Source organism: Vitis vinifera, chromosome 18 (assembly GCF_030704535.1).
Source record: "Vitis vinifera cultivar Pinot Noir 40024 chromosome 18, ASM3070453v1".
Taxonomy (NCBI): domain Eukaryota; kingdom Viridiplantae; phylum Streptophyta; class Magnoliopsida; order Vitales; family Vitaceae; genus Vitis; species Vitis vinifera.
Genome location: NC_081822.1, coordinates 28398449 through 28420035, shown reverse-complemented (window position 1 = coordinate 28420035; position 21587 = coordinate 28398449). Strand labels below are relative to the sequence as shown.

The window sequence follows — 21587 nt, the reverse complement described above, 5'->3', positions numbered from 1 at the left end:
GTTAAACTTGATTGAATGAATAGAATTGGAGTTAGTTTAATATATGAAGTATCAAATATTTTTTAATTCTTGTACTAACCACAACGATATTGATTATAATGACTATAATTTTATTTCAAGTTATATTTATACTAACCATAAATATATTAATTATTTCTTAATTTGAATTTTACTTTATATGAGACTATTATCGAAGTTAATGATATTAGGTTTTATATACATATATATATATATATATATATTTTTTTTTTTTCAAAAGAAAAAGACCTAGAAATGTGATCCTAAATAATAATAATAAAAATTATCATTTTGTGTTCCAGGTTTCTGAAACCGGCTTCGTGTTTAACCCACAAAAGACTTGTTTTTCTGTTGGTTCTTTTGTTCCTGAAACAGGGGTTTTGTATGAAGAGCAGCCAGGGATGTCTTGGTGTTTGAGTTCTTCGACTGGACAAAAAATATCTCTGCTTTCTCACAAACTCTTGAAACTCAGAGCATTCTCTCATCTGGGTTTTTCTGAATACGTAAAAGAACGATTGGGTGTTGATGATGCTAAGAGCAGAGCTTGGAATACTACTCAAACATCTGGTTTGCTTTTCTCGCTTTTTCGTTGCTTTCTTTCTACTCTATCGGGCCCTTTCTCTTTCTAAATTTTTTAATATTTTGGGAACAGGTTCAGATGTGGAGAGCAGCATCTATACAATTCTGACAATTGACCGTTGGGAGTCTCTGAATCACATGGCATATGGGTTGAAGCAACTTAGGCCAGTTCATGGAAGACTAGCTTTGAAATTTCTCAAGTGGGTCATCAAACAACCTGGTTTGGAACTCAAACACCTCACCCATATGTATTGTCTCACTGCCCATATACTTGTTAAAGCTAGAATGTATGACTCTGCCAAATCAATTTTGAGACATTTATGCCAAATGGGTATTGGCTCAAAATCCATTTTTGGTGCCCTCATGGACACATACCCGCTTTGCAATTCAATTCCTTCAGTTTTTGACCTTCTAATTCGGGTTTATTTAAAAGAGGGTATGATTGATTATGCCGTGGAGACATTTGAATTGGTGGGTCTTGTGGGATTTAAGCCTTCGGTATATACTTGTAACATGATCCTAGCTTCAATGGTGAAGGACAAGAGGACAGAATTGGTTTGGTCATTGTTTAGGGAAATGTCGGATAAGGGAATTTGCCCAAACGTTGGTACTTTTAATATACTGATAAATGGTTTATGTGTTGAAGGGAATCTTAAGAAAGCTGGCAATCTCTTGAAACAGATGGAAGAGAATGGTTTCGTTCCCACCATAGTTACTTATAATACTTTGCTCAATTGGTATTGCAAGAAGGGAAGGTATAAAGCGGCTATTGAGTTGATTGATTATATGATTTGTAAAGGTATTGAAGCTGATGTCTGTACGTATAATGTGTTTATCGATAATTTGTGTACAAACCACAGGAGTGCAAAAGCTTATTTATTGTTGAAAAAGATGAGGAAGGAGATGATATCCCCAAATGAAGTCACATATAATACTCTTATTAATGGGTTTGTTAAAGAGGGAAAGATTGGAGTTGCTGCTCAAGTTTTTAATGAGATGTCAAAGTTTGATCTTTCACCAAACTGTGTTACTTATAATGCTTTGATTGGTGGCCATTGTCATGTGGGTGATTTTGAGGAAGCTCTGAGGCTTTTAGATCATATGGAAGCAGCTGGACTCAGACTTAATGAAGTTACCTATGGGACTCTTTTGAATGGGTTATGCAAACATGAAAAGTTTGAGTTGGCAAAAAGACTTCTGGAGAGGATGAGGGTGAATGATATGGTTGTTGGTCATATTGCTTATACAGTGTTGATTGATGGGCTATGCAAAAATGGGATGCTTGATGAAGCTGTACAGTTGGTGGGTAACATGTACAAGGATGGAGTAAATCCTGATGTTATCACATATTCATCACTCATAAATGGATTTTGCAGAGTGGGAAACATAAAGAGTGCTAAAGAGATAATTTGTAGGATGTATAGATCTGGGCTTGTACTGAACAAGATCATATACTCAACCTTAATTTACAATTTTTGCCAGCATGGAAATGTTACAGAAGCAATGAAAGTTTATGCTGTCATGAACTGCAATGGCCATGGTGCTGACCATTTCACGTGTAATGTGTTGGTTTCTTCTCTCTGTAGAGATGGAAAGTTAGGGGAGGCAGAAAAATTTCTTTGTCATATGAGTAGGATTGGCCTAGTTCCTAACTCCATCACTTATGACTGTATTATAAATGGCTATGGCAGTATTGGGGATCCTTTAAATGCTTTTTCCTTCTTTGATGACATGATCAAATGTGGTCAGCATCCAAGTTTTTTCACATATGGAAGTCTACTAAAAGGATTATGCAAGGGGGGAAATTTGGTGGAAGCAAAAAAGTTCTTGAATAGACTACATTACATTCCTGGTGCTGTAGACTCTGTTATGTACAATACATTACTAGCTGAGACATGTAAATCAGGCAATTTGCATGAGGCAGTGGCCCTCTTTGATAAGATGGTCCAGAATAATGTGCTGCCTGATAGCTACACATACTCTAGTCTTTTGACTGGGTTATGTAGGAAGGGCAAGGCAGTTACTGCAGTTTGTCTATTTGGAACAGCCATGGGAAGGGGAACCTTGTTTCCTAACCATGTTATGTACACATGTTTGGTTGACGGTCTTTCCAAGGCAGGCCATCCAAAGGCTGCTTTCTATTTCTTTGAAGAGATGATGAAGAAAGGTACATGCCCTGATACAGTTGCATTCAATGCAATTATAGACAGTTGCTCAAGAAGAGGTCAAATGATGAAGGCAAATGATTTTTTCTCCACAATGAGGTGGTGGGGTGTGTGTCCTAATCTGGCTACTTATAATATTCTTTTGCACGGGTTTTCAAAAAAACAGGCTTTGTTAAGGTACTTATCATTATACAGTACCATGATGAGGGAGGGTATTTTCCCTGATAAGTTGACATTCCATTCTCTCATTCTTGGACTTTCAAAGTCAGGTATACCGGACCTTGGGGTTAAGCTTTTGGGAAAGATGATAATGGAAGGTACTTTAGCTGATCAGTTTACATTTAATATACTTATCAATAAGTATAGTGAGAGTGGAAAGATGAGAAAGGCCTTTGATCTGGTCAATTTTATGAATACCTTGGGGGTTTTTCCTGATCGAGATACCTACAACCATATTTTTAATGGACTCAATAAAAAATCTGCTTTCCGAGAATCTACTGTGGTTTTACATGAAATGTTGGAAAATGGTGTTATTCCAAAACATGCCCAATATATTACTTTGATTAATGGCATGTGTAGAGTTGGAGATATACAAGGAGCATTCAAGCTAAAAGATGAGATGGAGGCACTTGGTTTTGGCTCCCATGAAGTAGCTGAGAGTGCTATGGTTAGAGGGCTTCTGCACTGTGGAAAGACTGAAGATGCAATGCTTGTTTTGGATCATATGCTTAGGATGCGACTTCTTCCCACTATTGCCACATTCACAACTCTAATGCATAGATTCTGTAGAGATGCTAAGATTGCAGAGGCTTTAAAGTTGAAGGGTGTAATGGAGCTTTGTGGTCTGAAGCTTGATGTTGTTGCTTACAATGTTCTCATTATGGGCATGTGTGCTAATGGGGATTCTGCAGCTGCATTTGAGCTATATGAGGAAATGAGACATAGGGATCTTTGTCCGAATATTACCACCTATGCTGTTCTTGTTGATGCCATTTCCGCTGCAAATAATCTTATTCAGGGTGAAAAGCTTTTGACTGATCTACAGGAGCGGGGATTGATATCTTGGGGTGGTAGCACCCAACATTTGGACAAGGAATTGACAGTTGCCATGGGAAAATTAAATTATATAAGGTTCAAAAGAAGAAATAGTGTCAATAACAAGACAAATTAGCTGGGCCACATGATATGGTTTTGGGGATGCAAAATATAGGTTGTTCCTCTGGAAGCCTACTATCTAATGATGCTGAGATGGGCCTTCCAATTACTTAACAGTTGTGCCCTTGGCTTGGTATGTCTGTAACAGCTTGGACCTTTTATCGTGTGCTTTCTTTATTTCCTTCTACTTTTTTTGGTTGTTGTTGTTGTATTATATTGGACTTGCTGGTGAAACTTGCATTTGGGATCTGGTTTTCTGTGTTAATGTGTGGATATTGTGAGAACCACAAAACTCTGGATTTGATTCCAGGAGTGGATTCTCATCTGTTGTGAGGCAGGACTCATTTCAGCCTTTGTGCTCTGGACTCTTATCATGATATACTAACTAAAATAAAGTTCCAGTATTCCGGGCATTAGTTTTCAGTGTTTCTGACATAAATATGTGCCAAGTACATTCATTTCTTTTGTTCTTAGATGTACTTTTCTCTTCCCTTGTTTTCTTATGTGGTTTTGCACTTTTTTGACATTGTTTCAACTATTTCTCTGGCAGGTGCTTCTATCCCACAACAACTGAATGGACTATTACTACAGTTACTCCTTGGTGTAGCATCATGTATGTCAAATATTATAATTGTTTTTTTAAATTTCTTTGTTATCTGTTTGTTTGCTTAGAAAACCTGGATAAAGAGAATACAAAAATTTAGGTCGTGTACTATTAATTTAGTTTCTGAAAATTGAGAAACTTTCCTCAACTATGCCAGGCAAGTGAGGCCTGGCTCAAGTGGTAAAGGGATGGGAGGGTTTGTGGGAGGTTCCAAGTTCAAGTCCCCAATGGGGACAAAATATTTACCAATAAAAAAAAATATGAATCCCCTTCTGTCATATTCCAAACTGTTTACAAACTGATGGAGCTGAGGAAATGTAAGCAAATTCTTTTCTCCATATATAGGTTCTGACATGTTCCATTGCATCAATTTTTTATTCAAGTGAATCACTTGCCCTTCACATTGAAGAAGCCTAGAGTGAAAAGGGTTTGAAGTGCTTGCCAATTAATATAAGAGCATTTGCATATACAATTGTTTGATTTCTCTACTTCATTTACCTATTCATGGCGTGTCTCTTGCTGTTTGTTTATCTGGGTTAGATGCTAGAGTCTTAACATGACCTTTTGGAATCTAAAATTCCTACAAATAAAATGACTAGTTTTCCTTTGTTGTCTCAACCTCCTAAATTAGATACTTCATCAATAGTTTTAGACTTTGATATCCAGATCCTTCAATTTCACTCATTGTTGACAAGATATGATGTGGGTGTTGGTATGGGATCCTGTTGGACACTCCTCTTTTACTTTGGGTGTGGCTGTTTGATTTTTTCATTGCTATCCTTATATTCTTTCAACTTTCTTAGTAACAATATCACATTAGAGAAAAAGATGGGTTAGTTGAAAAGTAAATTTTTATAAGAATATTTAGGGTTAAAAGGAAAAAAAGGGATTAGAAGGAAAAATTGGGAGCTTCTAAATAGGATATCTTTACTTCTGATTTATTTTTAATTGATTTTTCTTTTATTAGGCTATATCCTAGCTAGCACCTGTGTTTGTATTTTGCATTGTTTTTAGTCTGGTCCCTGTATCCTAAAATTTGATTTGCAAAGGATCAGACACCCAGATGGACACCTGCATTCGACACTCATACCGGACCTATGTGACATAGGTTTTAGGAGTTCGATTAAGTCCTTATGTAGTTTTTTCTCAATGAATTTTATGTTTGCTGTGATGAATATCAATTAATGCTCATTTCGTGTTTGTGCAGGGAGATTTCCTTCAATGGGTTGATCTTTCTAATGATTTTAATTCATGCTTTGGGAACCACATGATGTTAAGGCAGGATTTGCAGGTTCAGAATGACCTTTTGCAATCTGATCCTCACTTCCAAGATGCTGTTCTTCACATGATTTATGTTATAAGAACAACCATGTATAGCTGCAGTGGCAAGCATTTCTATTATACATATTAGGTATTTGCCTTCTCTTAAAGAATATTTTCCTCATGCATTTTGTAGTTTATGCTAGTTGTGTAAGTTTTCAAAATTTTTACTTCTTTTCGTATTTTTTCCTTGTTCTAGGTCTATAATATATTTTCTCTTTTCTTCTTCTCCCCCATAAAGTTTCAAACTTTCGGTTCTCATGTAAGTGCTGCAGCATCTTTCAATATCTACTGGCTTAATAAGGCTCTTCTTTGTAAATGGTGTTGGCGCTTTGCGGATGAAAGGGGGACTCTTTGAAAACAAGCTATTAGTGGGAAGTGTGGGGTATAAGAAGGGGGATGGAGCTCTTGTGAAGTGAGAGAGGGGTATGAGGTGGCCTTTGGAAAACTATAAGGAAATAATGGAATACCTTGGGTAATAGAATTGCTTTTGAAGTGGGTAATGGCAAAAGGGTGAGTTTTTAGAAGGATAAGAGATGTGGCGACAAGGTCTTGTGTCTTTCTTTCCCCTCTTTTATTTGCTCTTGTGGTTTCAAAAGAGGTGCAGGTGGCGGATGTATGGGACTCTTAAGATCGAGGATGGCAGTTGAAATCTGAGTTTCTCTAGGCCTTTTAATGATTAAGAGGTGGATATTGTGGAAAGGTTCCGTTCAAGAATACAAGAGAAGAGGGTGCCCCCTGATTTGGAAGATAAGGTGCTTTGGACAGTGTTAAAGAATGAAAAGTTTTCTATTAAGTCTCTCTATGATGCTTTGGAGCCAGATGATGCAGTCCCTTTTCTGAGGAGTATCATTTGGAGCCTGTGAGTTCCTTCCAAGGCAGGTTTTTTTGCTTGGAAGCAGCATGGGGAAAGGCCTTAACTTTGGATCAGGTGAAAAGGAAGGGATGATCTCTAACGAACGGATGGTTTCTTTGCCATGTCGAAGAAGAGACCATTGACCACATTCTACTTCATTGCGTTAAGGCTAAGGCGCTGTGGCAGTTACTTTTTGCTCTTACCCTTGTTAGTTAGAGAGACTCTTTTTAGTTGGTATTACTCATTTGTGGGGAAGAAGTGCAAAAAGGCTTGGAAGGTAGCCCCTTTGTGTATTTTTTGGATAATTTGGAAGGAAAGGAACAGACTTTGCCTTTGATAACAAGGAGCTGTTGGTACAAAGGCTGAAAAATTCCTTTGTTTGTACTTTTTGGTCTTAGACTAAGTTGTGTATAGATAGAGTGTCTCTTCCTTTAATCAATTTTTTTTTTTATTGGTTGGGCTCTAGATGAGGGTGGGTGGTATTTTTTGTAACCCCTCTTTTTGTAGATTCTACTTTAGGCGATAGCTGTATATTTCCTGTATGCCTCAGGATGCCTATTGGGCATCCTTTCTTCTTATTCAATACGATATTGATTTTACCTATATATAAAAAAAGAGAAATCTTTCAGTCTGTCTACTGGCTTGCACCAATTCGGATATGATTGAGGCTTGTCTGCAAACATTTGCAGCTTTATTCAATCAATCAACTGGAAAGTACTCCCTATGAGATGCTTCTGTGACTTAAAGGTAATTTAGTTCTGCTTCAGGTTGGGTGCAAAAAAGGAATAAGGGCTAGGATTAATTGGATGCGGTGTTCATAGAATGGGTCTGATCCAATGGCTTATAAGTTGGGTTGCATGCTCCATTTTGTTTTCTATGCAGTGAATTATCAAATGGACCACCAATTACAGAGCAGCAGGCCCAAGGCTAACAAGTTATTCAGTTTCCTAGCATGAATGTTCATGAAGAGATGATCTTGAGCTTTTCAATGAGTTAGCGAGTCAAGTCTCCAATACTTCAAGATTCTCCTTTGACTAATTGTGCTTTGCAGGTGCTTTCAACTCTTTATCCAATGAGCATTCAATTTTATGCTTTTGTAGTTCTCATTCTAGCAAGCAGTGATCAATGAGTTGGTCATATTTTTCTATGCTGAGCCTAAACTCATCAATGAATTGGTGCCACTATTGACCTATGAAGGTGCAGTTCCTGATGAAATTCAAATTCTGTCTGTTACTGTTGGTTGCTTTTTGTCAAGATTGATCTTGTCAGGAATCTGTATTGTCTTTGTAACATCTGATAAGCATATGATATTAATTTTTTTATTAGTAATATTTCAAATTGGTCTGCTGTATTTATTGAGAATCTATTATCTTGTCTCTGTTTTTGTTTTATCATTGTCAAGTTGCACTATGTGTGAAATGTGATGTGTACCATCTCTTCTATCTGACACAGACCGTAGCATTTGCATTTGATCAGCACTGCTGGACACAGAAGCTTTTGAATTACATCATTCTAGTTGCTGCATTGTTCAGAGACTTGGAGGATTTAGATGATGCCATTTCATGCCTGAAAGTAGAAGTTTCTCACTGAAAATGGCTTGAAGCAACCACATGAAACTTCAAATGGTAGTAGGAAAAGTACTCTACTAGTTGCTGATACTTCTAATGAGTTGGATGACATACAGCCTTGTTATTCTGAAGCATTGGCTGCTTAATACCACCAGTTACTGGTGAAAGCTTTGTGCACTGTGCTTGTATTTATATGTTTTTGATAAGATTTCTTTGCATCATCATTCATCTTTTATTATTTAGATTTGGTGGTGGGGTGTATTCACTTGTATTGCCTATCACATGCAGTATCATTCCTGTGATCCTTAGTATTTTCCTGTCTTGGATGCCCATGGCAGGGAACCTGGCTTTGCCTTAAAAAAAACATTGGCAAATCTTCTGGGGACATGGCTGTTGAAGAATGTTGTCAGGTGTTGTTGTTTGTGACTTGACAAAACAGCATATCCCGGATATGGTTAAGCAGGCTATTATACACTTAAATGTGCTGGCTGGATGAAACACATGCTCTTGGAATTCCCTGAAAATGGAAGCATGACTACTTTTAGTCTTCTAAGAAGTTTCCTCTTCCCTGGATAAGACACTGCCACCTGCCATTATTGGGCATTTACTTGATGATCATCAGACATTTCAAACACCATGGACTCGAAGATTATACTGAGTGGAAGTTTGCATGCTGGACATGATTCAACTTGAGCCTACTATCTCTTGACAGATTGTAGTTTTCATGAAAGCTACAGATGCTATTTGTCAGTTGGAATCATTTGGAGGGAGGACTGTTGTCATTTTATAAAGGGGGAAAACAGAAAATGGAAATTGAAAAGGGTTCTGGTGCCGATCTTGGATCATCTTCTAATGAATGTGCACAAGTTCCTGAAATAAGATACATGATGGATTAGTATGTGATTGAAAGGCTACAGGAAGATTCCTGCAGAGTCCTCTTAAAAATCTATCGGAATACCTGCTACAAAGGCCACAAATATGGTATGAATTAACTACCGTGGAGGTAGATGGACCTCTGCTACTGACGTCAAAATTGAAACAGAGGTTGATGGAACAAGGTGGACTTGAGCAACCCATCTGAACAATCTGCTGGTCTTGCTTAAGGTAACTTTCACCCTCAAATTATTTAAATGATATGTCTTATTATGTACTCATATGCAGACAAAGTTATATTAAGATGAGATATGGAAATGCGAAAATTCCCAGAATCCAATCAACTTGATACTCCTGGACATGGTGAGAATTATGTTTCGCCTGTCTTTGTTTTTTTAAACAGAAAATAAATAGGTTTGCTGTAAGTGCAGTATTTTATAACTCTTCCCTGAACTATCATCTATTTTATCCAAGTTTTTATAAGCAGTTTGAATAAACAATACTAGGCAACTGCTATGTTAAGATAGTGTTTTTACAAAAGTTTCTTTAAGATTATGTAGTTCTGGAAACAGCGAAAGAAAAGGGTAAGAAACAGTAAAAAGAAGAAAGAAAAAATAGAGGAACAAGATATAAGTTTGATTCTAACAGAATTTTTTCCATCCTTTCTTACTTTTTTCACGTTGAAATAAAAAAGATTTAAGATTATGTAAATTTCTATTTAATTTCATTGTAGCTTTTTCTTGCCTGGTTTATATCACAACTGAACAAGAGTAGCAATTTTTTTTTTTCCCATGTTTTTTCCTCTTTTTTTTTTCCTTTGCCCTACTTTCAAAACTCAAATGAAGTCCAAAAGTTTAGGAGTATTTTTGGCCACTAAAAAGTTTTGGATTTTCCTACCCATAAATTCATGTTCTTAGCAGTTTAAAACCTTCTTATAACTAATATTTTATGAGACGACCAAGTGGAATCTTGGCATTGCTTAATGCAGTGGCTAAATTGGAAGTTTCGCTATTGCATGCGCCTAAACATGACATGAAAATATTGTCTCTTAGCCTTCCTTATCAAAATAGTGAAAAATAAACAATATGCCTTGTTATTTGAAGATTCCATTTTTCTTTTTCATATTTTAGTTGTTATTGAAGATCAAAACAGGCGAATACATTATCAGAAAATCTGAGTATAGGTTTGCTCACACCATCATAGAGATATGTTATTAATTTGATATGCATCATTCAAGGCATGTAGAACCTTTATTTTCATTGTCCATGGGTCTTTTTGCGTTGTTATACTTTGAATATTAGTTGAAGAAATATGATGATGAATCAAAATTAGTTTCATTCTCAATCAGTAAAAAAGATGATATATTTAATAGCATGACTTTACTATTTTCAATGGTAAAGAAGAAAATTGGAGTAATGATTTTTTGATTTATATAGTACAAATTTGATTATTTTATTGTTATAGTTCTAACCTTTTGGAGAATAGGAATGTTGGACAGAAAGAGGGACAATAAGAAGGGATGAAATGACGATTTGAATTAAATATGCATTATGGATGAAAGATACACATTTTTATTAACCTAATTACCTTTATGATTTTACATAGAAAAAGAGAATTATTTGAAGGAGAGGAAAAGAAAAAAATCACATGGTAACTTCATTAATTGTGTAAACAAGGAAATTTTTTACCATATTCTTCAAATACACACCTATAATGAGCATAAAAATGTGGTGTAGACATAATGTGTATTATACCATAAAAGTAAAGAAGATTGCAGTAAGTGGATTTGGTTTGCAAGCATGAAAGGTCGCCTGGGATCTTTGTCTTTCTAGGCCTTTAGAGCGATGTGTGTGTTTGGTTGTGGTTTGTTGCTTCTCTTTTCCTTTTGCTTGCCTTCTAACACTATTTGTTTACTTTGTGTGCCTTTTCGAAGTGCTTTTAATATATTAGCTTACTTTACCTATCAAAACAATTATAAGAGTAAATAAGACAGAAAAGATAAGATTCATTGAAGTGTGGTCAGAAGATTTATTAAATGAGTATTGAAAGCTCTTCTTTTATGGTTACTGATATTTGATGTAGGAATTTCTTAGGATGGACCATATGTATGGTCCAGTCAGATGTACAGTTTAAATTTTTTAGTCAGCAAACTATTACAATTAATGATGGACAAAGCATATAAAATCATAAAAATTTATTGTTCAATATTCATGAATATTAGCTGTACAAGCTTGTATAGACCTACTGTAGTATCATGTGCTCATCAGCTAAGGGACAAGTATCTACCTAGTAATTTGGTTCCTTGAAGACAAGCACATAAATTATACAACAAATTGCAAAAATAATGATTAATATATCAAAGGTGAGGGCTGTGACTGCTTGATCACTCAACTCCATGTTCCTTCCACCTAGACGGTCTACCATGTCTGGAATGGATTCCCAGTTCTGGACATCTTTCTGGTAAGGATCCTCTAACTTCATTTTCATCTTCTCTGCTTTGCGGCTTGCAGCCTCTTGAGCAAGTGTCCAGTCGTAAAACCTGCGTCTCTCTTCATCACACAAAACGTCGTAAACTTCTCTTAGTTTTAAGAACTTGTCAGATGCTGCTTTTAGTGGAAGTGAAGTTGTGTCTGGATGGTACTCTTTCGATAAACGCCGGTAAGCAGCTTTAATCTCTTCCAGATCAGCTTGTGCAGATATTCCTAAGAACCTAATCATTTCCTACTGGGGTTAGTAAAACACCAGATTTTACCAGCTCAAGTGTTCTTCAAAGAGATTAGAAATCAACAGTGAGTACAGAAACTTCTTGAAGAAAAAATGGCTTCAAGAGGTGAGTACAGAAGAATCTCTATATGGCCTTTTTAGGGCATATCCTACACAATGACTTTATTTCCTATTAAATTTTACATGTTGATGAAACCTTCCACCAAAACATTGAGGATGAAATCCAATTCTTAGGAGTGAAAAATTCCAGAATCTGTGACCTTTAGACTAGATGTTTTATCTTCCATCACAAACTAATTGGGGAACCATTTTCAAGAAGAATTATGTAAAGTGACATGTAAACTGTATGTGGAGACATGTTGCTTGGCTCGAGTGATGACAATGATTTGAGCGAAAAACATCAGAACCTTTAATCCATTCACCAAAACTTTGAAAAGCACAAGCAAAAGAACCCATTAAAAGTAGTGATTTGCTTGTCTTTGAACTGGGAAGACAAAAACCACGAGAACATACTAGATATCTCTCTCACTGAGAACATTTCTATTCTCTGGATTTTGGTAAACCAAATGACCTGATTTAAACCTTTGTTTTATACCATTTTTTTTTTTTTTAAAGAATATGCATATCTTATTGTTCAAGGAAAATAGAAATGCATTTCTCTTGAATAGTAATCATTCCAGTCCTTATAGTTGAGCAGCCACAAGAGGAGGAGCATGAATGTACAGTATACATGTGCAACAGTTACATGCTTGTTTCTCAATGCATCTACATGCCATTTAAACTCTCCAGAGTTAATCCTGTGGTCATAGCATTAGCTACAATCTCCTTCTATTTATGGTTGTCACTGATACTTTACTCATCACTAGGCTTCATATATAATGTATGAGGGTTCTTTTGAAACTTCTAATTCAATCTTTGATGAAGAAATAGTGGTCTTGTTACCCCATAAACTTGTTGATTTCTGTGTTTAGCATTGTTTAGTTTTATTATTTCCATGAAACATTCTATTCTTGTATCTTGCTACCATGATCTGTTTTACTATATGGGTGTGTTTCTTGCCCAAGAAACAAACCTAGGTAGATTGGTAATTTCAGAGCTTGATCCTGAAACATATCTATATCACCAATAGTGATGTTGTTTCTTCATTCTTTACATGGATGATCAACTTCATTTACCATCACTAGATCGATCCTTTATCTCCATGGAAGAAGTTTTGTAACTGATAATAAGATCTAATTACTTGATTCTCATGTACGAGTCACCACAAATTATTCTGTTTACATATCTTCTACGAGCTTCCCATTGTCATGATATTTAATTAGAATAACTTTAAATTCAGCCTGGAAATAAATGCCACAAGAATTCCATTAAATATCCATTTAGTCTACGATCCTTCAACTTAAGCTATTACTTAAAAGCCACTTGCACCCTATTACCCTTGTTCCTAGTAGACTGTCACCGAATCCATAAACTCCATTTGTATCTTTTGGATTCATTTCTTTCTTAGCTATTTTAAATTCTTTAGCTGATACAATTATTTATTTATTTGATAGATGTAGTTTTGATGACTCTAATCTGTCTTTGAATATCTTTAGTTTATACTAATTTGATCGATTTATTATGATTTACTAACTATTGCCTTCTTAATCTCCTTGCTAAGATTTTCTATAATCGAAATTAACATTGAGAAGAACTTTCTTATTTCACTTGAATTTCTTCATAACCAAAAATGAAGAAATCACTCAAGTTATTCAGAAAAAATCTCTTGCTTTATGTTTCTTCATCTTACCAATGATCAGATTCAAGTATTTTTGACATGAAGGTTGATGAACTCTAATAAACTTATCTAGTATGAAGCTTGAACACAAATCACTTTGGTTATTAAACTCAAGTGCAGAATTTTAAAAATATTCACACTAGTCTTCTATTCAGAAAAATGCTTCAAAGAGATTGGTTGAAAGATGTACTATTACTCTTCTTGCTATACCTTTTTAGGATACCTTTATTGTATAATTGTTCTGTATCCATACCCGATTCCACTATTCAGATCCTTGATAAAGAGGTTGAAAATTTCAACCTCATTAAGTTTTGTATTTCTAACTCTTGTACCTGCTGTTGTATGTAGATATTTTATTATGTTTGATAGACTTATTTGCATATGAATTTGATAAATTTATAATATTGGAGATTATAAGCTTTATTTTTGGTGGAATCAAACTTGAATCAAGAGATTTTAGAATTGATTGTTGGGTCATTAGAAATGATATTTGGTGTGTGTATGATACAAATTTTGTGGATAACACTTCCATTGTTGCAGAATATGAAGCTTTGTGACAAACTTATTTGGACTATATGGGCTCGAATGAAGGAATCGATGCTATCAATGCCTTGACATGTAGCTTTTGGAACTATCATCAGGTAAGTTGAAGTTATCAAATTTTAGTAGAAAGTTAATAAATTAACCGGCTCTGTAGCCTGCCTTGACACATAATCTTATGTGTATCAATGCCTTGACATGTAGCTTTTGGAACTATCATCAGGTAAGTTGAAGTTATCAAATTTTAGTAGAAAGTTAATAAATTAACTGACTCTGTGGCCTGTCTTGAAGTCATTGAAGGCTATGTCAATTTGTGTAGTCATAACTCTGGCCGAGCCAAAGAATTTCTTTACTGAAGAACTTAAGATTCTGAAAATTGATCCTAGTTGATATATGTCACAGGAAACACTTACTGGTAATGAGAATCAGACGAGTCATCGAGCAAATCAGAAAACTCTTCACCCAACAGGTTCTTCTCCTCCTCTTCTCCATTCAGCTTTGGCTTTGAACTGCTTCCTCCAATCCACCCTTCATCTGGGTTGTCCCAGTGGATTCTCGTGTCAACTCCTGGTGGGGCTCTCTGCCTGGGGTTTTTCGAGTCCTGGGCTGCTGCTAAAATCCAAAAACCACCTTGGCTGCTGCTGCTTCTTCTTCTTCTTCTGCTGGGTGTTACTGATCTGAGTTGGTTTGTGGTGTTCTGGGTTTTGAGAAGGAGGGAGAATGAAGGTGGGGGAGCAGCTGTGGAAGCCATGGGAGTGAAAGCAAATGGTGTGGTGGTGGGCTTACATGTTGAAAGGAGAGAGGGATACACTACCTCTTGTTTTTGTGGCTGAAAATTCAGAGAACAGGAGAGGGATTTGTTTGTTTCCCCATGAAAATTGACCTACACTCCCAGTTTCGTGCTCACCAAAATTCTGAATATTTTTTTTCTTTCAATTTCTTTCTGCAATGAAATAGAAAATTTTCATACCAAAATGGTATTGCTGCCAAGTTCTCAGTATTTTAATTTTGAAATTTTATTTTATTTTATTATTTTTTACTTTATTCTAATGCTAGATGGTGTGAAAAAAATAAGGAATGAAAATAAGTGAAATTTCCACTCCAACCAAACAGCCTTCAAGCTCAATTGTTTTGTATCAAGGAAGAGACTATCAAAAAATGGAAAACAATAGAATTAAATTCAATTTCTCTTTATCTTATATTTTTTGATAATTATAATTAATTAAAAATTTATTAGTTTTTATTTATTTATTTTTCCATTCTTTCTTTAAAAGAATGAAAAAAGAGAAATTAATTTGGAGAACCCGGTAAAAAGTTTATGGAGTTCAAATATATTTTATTTTTTATTTTTCATATATTTTTGTTTATTTAATTTTATTGTTTTTCCTTGTACTTTTGGAAATTATTATTATTATTTTTATAAACAAGTCTATTAATTTTTATAAACAATTTGAAACTCAAATTGTGACCAAATTAATTTCAGAAGTTAATGGATACAAATTAGTCCATAATGACTCTATTATTTATCTTCTACACATAATTATACTTTTATATTTTCTCACTAAAGAAATTAACTTCAAATTAAGGGGCACTTTGTATTAAATTTATTAATTAGTTTAATAATTTTAAAAAATAACTTGAAATTAAAAAAAATAGATCTAATCACTACAGAAATAATAAAGTAAAACCGATACTTTATGAGGCATGACTTTACTTTTTTTCCTATACACAACTATATTTTATGAATTTTCTTATGAGGTAAATAGATTCTAAATCAAGTAAGACATAAATTAATAATTTAAATTTTTTTATGAATCTTTTAATTTTTAAGAATAATTTGGAATTCAAAACATTAATCCAATTAATTACAGATTAAATCAATATATTATCGAATACTATCTCCATGATTGAGTACTAAATATGTGTATATAATGAAAAGCTTGATTCATATATGTGTTAAAAAGGTTAAACTTTATTTATTTTAAAATTCATTTTAATAAAAATATTACTAAAAATTATTATTTTTTAAAGTATTATTATTTGTTTTAAAATCAATTATTCGAGTCTTATAGCCACTCGATGTGGGATGCATTTTCTATCTTAAGAAAATGAAATAAATTGAAGTGAAGAGTTGGAATTGCACGCAAGACCTCAAGCAATGAAGGTGTGTGTATATATGTAAACTTATATATGAAATTATCAATATTTTAAAATGAAAAATACTTATACATTAAGTGTCATCATTTCTTTTATATCCTTGAATTTATTCAAACAAAATACATTACCGTTTCAAGATTTTATTTGTTTTTAAATTCAACATGTTATTGTAGAACAATTTTACTATAAATTATATCTACATATATCATTTTTTCAACAAAACAATTTTAATTTATATAATATTTTATTTATTTTATTTTTTTGATTTTTTTCCAATATTTCTACGAGTTTTAATTAATTTCTATCTTATCAATATTTTTTTTAATCAAAATTTAATGAAATCATATATCTAATGTAGATTAGTGTTGCATGTATATTCACAATATTCATATTTCTTATCAACACATGTGATATTGTTGTTGAATATATCACAAATTATATTATACATATATTAATTACGCTTACAAAATGACTTCAATATGTGCATTCTTGCTTATTTAATCATTTTTTTGTAGAGTTTTTCTTAATATTTCTATGAATTTTAATCAATTTTCATTCCACCGATTTTATTTTTTATAAAAATTTCTGCCTATATTTCTTAATATATCCGTAAAACCAAATGGCCAATATATACATTGAAACTAATATTTTCATCTTGGATGGATAGCAAGTCATGAATCAAAGAAATTGATTAAATTAGATTTAATCAATTATTCTCTTGATGTAATGACATGGAATATTAAAGTGTACTTGACTCTCTTTAGTACAATGTTGAGTCAACTTCACAATTAAATTTTGAGAAAGTTAATATTTTCCTATAGGTCCTAACTAGTCCTTACTTAAGCTCATATTCTTTGCTAGTACAAAGGTTTTGAGGAGTTTTAGAAAATTAATAATTTATGTGCATAAAGGTGCTTTGATAAAAGCACAAGATTGCACAAAATTTTATGATTAATTATTTTTTTAGTTTCTAGATTAATTAATTAATTAGAGTCCATTAGAGTTAATTAATTAATTAATTAAGACTTGGTGGGCTAGATAGTCATGTCCAAGTTGGGTCAAAGTCACTTAAGCCATATGAGTGTTTATATAAACCCTATGACTACGTTTGGTTGACGGAATATGATAGGATAAGATTTGTATATTCTAAGATATCATATCCTATTGGATAAGATATGCATATCCAAAGATATGATTTCCAATGAGATTTGATATTCTTGAATACACATATTCTATGAATATAATATTTTAAAATAATATATTGAATAAGATATGCTATATTATATTATATTTAAATTTAATTTATGAAATGAATAAAAATTTCATTTATGTTTAACAACATTTATCATTAAAATATTTAAACTTTACAAATATTTTTATTTTATTTTATGATATTTAATATATAAAAATAATTTATATATCATATATTAATATTATTTTATAAATATATTTTTTTAGTTTTTTCCTTTTTAATCCTAAATTTAATTTATAATATATATATATATATATATATATATATATATATATATATATATATATATATATATATTAATAAAATGAATATATTAAAAATAAAAAATTTTAATGCATGAGATATGTATATCTTATATCTTACAATAGGATTAATATATCTCATATGAAAGGGATGAAAAATAAATGGTGGATAATATATCCCACCACTTTTCCTATGCCATATTTAGTTAAACATAGGATAGGATAAGTGATGAGATAATTTATCTTATCCCATCACTAACCAAACATAGGATAGGATATGGTATATCCTATCCCATGCTATATCCGGCTAACCAATCATAGCCTATGGGTTTTAGGGGTTACACTTTAACTAAAAAGACTAGTAGTCTTCTAGATACCTAGCCGCCTTCTCTTTATTCTCTCAAGGTGTGTAGTCGCTTAAGGTCATGGAACTAAGAAAAAGCTATTCAATGGAAGATTTGAGATCTTTTCTATATAAAAAAAAATTTAGGGATGATTCCTAACACAACTTATAGGGCTAAAGTTTTTGTTTTTATTGCTTCCACTACACTTAAGATTTTATTTGCATGCATCTCAAAGCCAAAAGGATATCAAATCCCAACAATATGATCACTCTAGGATTCAACTTGTAGGTCAAAGTTATTGATGACCTTTGCATTAGCACAATATTTTCTCAAGTTTAAGAACTCATGCAACATGGTAGCTTAGAGTTGTCATTACAACCCAATAACTACTTAATCAAGACTCTCTATAGATCTTATTCAATGTATAACCATACACTAATACACTATCCATGGAAAAGTTATCTCGATAACCAAGACAAGTTATCACACTAATTAGGAGGTAGTGCAATAAAACTTCTGATGAATTGTCTAAGTTTATGAACTAGTTGTGAATAAACTCATCAACTTGTAAGGATCCTATGACTTGAATCTTTCATGCAACTTCTAATGCACTCAATTCACATACAATACAAGTAATAACGCCTAAAATTTTTTAATACCATAATGCAACTATAATAGAAAAAGAAAACTAATATTATGTATTATGAAATTCAAATGTTACGTTATGTTGTTTTTAGGGGCTCTATTCTAACAGTGTATGCAAACTATTCTACTCTCCACTCATTCCATTTGTCCATCATTACATCTTCGTTCTTTTACCAAGAATACTTTTGTTAAGTTTTAGGCATTGACTTGTTCTAAGCTCTAGAATATTCATGTGAGTCTCTTTGGTGAGGCACAAGACCTTTTCATGTATATTCTCCTTGTTGACTTCATAAAGCCTACTTGGATTTTGGTTATGTTTACTTCTTATAGGTTTTATCTACTATTTATTAGACCCAAATATGTAAATCTAAAGCACATTTAATTCATTATATATTTTCTAACTAGTTTATTTGATATCACACAAATGATCCTTAACATTATGACTACTTACCATAATGTCACAGACTTAGTCTTTTCCTAAACTTGTGCGACACTTGGACAAGTCAAGACATTTGATCTTACTAAGTCAGCCTTACTCTTGATACTTGGCTTGCTGGGCTAAGATGCACGTGACTTAGAAGCTTTAGAAGGCATAGTAGGCAATACTTAATGAATGAAAGCTTTTATTACTCTTAAGGATGCTTTACAAGTGCTTAGGAAGCTCACTTGCTTGGTGCCTTGGCTAAATGAGAGTCTCACTTATTTATAGGCACCTTAGGAAGTCTCTAGAACCTTAGAGGGTTCCCTACAAATCATGAATATTCTAGAACATCCTACACAAGTCTATGTGCAAGCCTATGTACAAGCATATACAAGACACTTTTGGAACTCTCTAGAATGCCTTCCACCTTAGTGTAGAGAAGTGTGAGTGTTTCTAACCATCTCTAGAATCTTCCACACTTTTCCTACCAATGACTAAGTGTAGAGTCTCCAGAAGCTTCTTGGCTTCTATATAAGCCCATGAGAAGGTCATTTGAAACATCTTGTGACACTTTCCCCACTTAAGCCACAAACGTCCTCATTGCGCCTTTCTCCCAAAACCACTCGATTTGCTCTTGGAACTACCATAGCATGTCTATTGGCTCCAAGCTAACCTCGTTCTCTAGTAGTCCCTTCCATTTCACCAAGTACTTCATTGTATGAGACACACCTTGTCTTTTTATGACTCGATTTGCGATGATGTACTCTATCTCCTTATCAAAGGAGCTCACAACTGTTGTAGGTGCCCGCTTAGACAACCCTCGGCTTGGATTATCCCTATATTTGTGATATGGTTTCAAGTAACTCATGTGGAAGACATGATGAATCTTTAACCTTGATGACAACTCAACTTTGTAGGACATCTTGCCAACTTTCCTAAGTATTGAGAATATACCTTCATACATCCTCACAAGGCCTTTATGGATCGACCTTAGTGAGTTGAATTGTTGAGGAAAGAGTTTTACAAGTACTATGTCCCTGACCTAGTACTTCGTGTGGCGTTGCTTCTTATCAACACACTTCTTCATCTTCCTAACAACCTTATTCAAGTATGAGCGTGCTATATCGACTTGTGCCACCCCTTAGTGAACTTGAAAGCCCTAAACTTCTCCCCGTATAGCCCATCGCTAGTGTGTGAGGAGTCAATGGTTGCTGCCCCGTGGCTAGCTCAAATGGGCTCTTATTGGTCACCTCACTTCTTTGTAAGTTGTATGAGAACTAGGCCACATCTAGCAACTTAGCCTAATTCTTTTGGTTGGTACTCACGAAATGCCTTAAGTATAGCTCTAGCAAAGCATTCGTCCGCTCAGTTTGCCCATCCGTTTGTGGGTGAAAGCTTGTAGAAAAAGTGAAGCTCCAATCCCATAAGTTTAAAAAGATCTATCCAAAACTTCCCAGTGAAGCGCAGATCACAATCACTGCTGATGTACTTGGGCAACCCCCAGTACTTAACCACATGTTTCAAGAATGGCCTTGTCGTCTATTCCGCAGTGTTGGGGTTACTATGAAGGTAACATACTTAGAGAACCTGTTCACTACTACTATGATCGAGTCGTAGCCCTTCGAATCAGGTAGCCCAATGAAGAAGTCCACACAAACACTCTCCTATGGATGCTCCGCTATGGGTAGTGGCTCTAACAAGCCTCTAGGCTATTGCTGCTCCACTTTGTCTTGTTGGCACATAAGACAAGTCCTCACAGAAGCCTCAACTTCGTCTTGTATCTTAGGCCAGTAGTAAGCCGACTCGAGTAGTGCCCTCATTCATCGTTGTCCAAGGTGCCCAATCTACTTGGTGTCATGACACTCCTTGATCAGGTTCTTCCTTATGTTCTCCCTTTTAGGCATGTAGAGCCATTTCTCCTTAGTGTAAAGTAGGTTTTCATCCACCCAAAACTGCCTAGTCTTTCCTTCCTAGGCTAAGACAATGAGACCCTTAGCCACTAGAACGTGTTGTAGTCCTTATTTTAGAAGATCCACCATGTCTCATTGGCTCATAATGGAAGCTAGCTCTACCTTGCAACTTAGTGCGTCGGCCACATGATTAGCACTTCTTGGCTTATACTTTAGTGTGCAATTGAACTCTACCAAAAAGTCTTGCCATCTAGCTTGTTTAGGACTTAGCTTCTTCTACATCTGGTAGTATCTAGTAGCGACATCATTAGTTTTCACCATGAAGTGAGACCCTAGTAGATAATGCCTCAATGTGCGCAATCATTAAACTATGACCATCCTATCTTTCTCCTCAATCATGGCATTTAGGGCTTTCCTCTTGGGGCAGTCCCGTGCCC

General features: G+C 34.3%; 2 protein-coding genes across 11 annotated transcripts; one reads left to right on the top strand and one right to left on the bottom strand.

Annotated features, from left to right (window-relative positions):
- The first annotated feature begins 301 nt into the window (after nt 1-301).
- On the top strand, nt 302-15154 carry LOC104882717 (pentatricopeptide repeat-containing protein At5g55840). Of its 10 annotated transcripts, none has more exons than XM_059734379.1 (8): nt 302-585; nt 671-4050; nt 4468-4530; nt 5729-5932; nt 7580-7748; nt 8604-9369; nt 14180-14280; nt 14582-15154. In XM_059734379.1, the coding sequence occupies exons 1-2, from the start codon at nt 420-422 to the stop codon at nt 3931-3933; spliced, it is 3429 nt and encodes a 1142-aa protein (XP_059590362.1). In that variant the 5' UTR covers nt 302-419; the 3' UTR covers nt 3934-4050; nt 4468-4530; nt 5729-5932; nt 7580-7748; nt 8604-9369; nt 14180-14280; nt 14582-15154. The 10 variants fall into 10 exon arrangements, with proteins under 10 accessions (XP_059590362.1, XP_059590357.1, XP_019072237.1 ...); XM_059734374.1 differs by having other exon boundaries at nt 8150-9369; XM_019216692.2 differs by having other exon boundaries at nt 5729-7444.
- LOC100252905 (NAD(P)H-quinone oxidoreductase subunit T, chloroplastic) lies at nt 11316-14930 on the bottom strand. Its single transcript, XM_002272497.4, has 2 exons — nt 14593-14930; nt 11316-11848 (listed from the first exon to the last, which is right to left on the bottom strand). Exons 1-2 carry the CDS (start codon nt 14928-14930, stop codon nt 11425-11427), a joined length of 762 nt encoding a protein of 253 aa, XP_002272533.1. The 3' UTR covers nt 11316-11424.
- Nucleotides 15155-21587: the final 6433 nt, after the last annotated feature.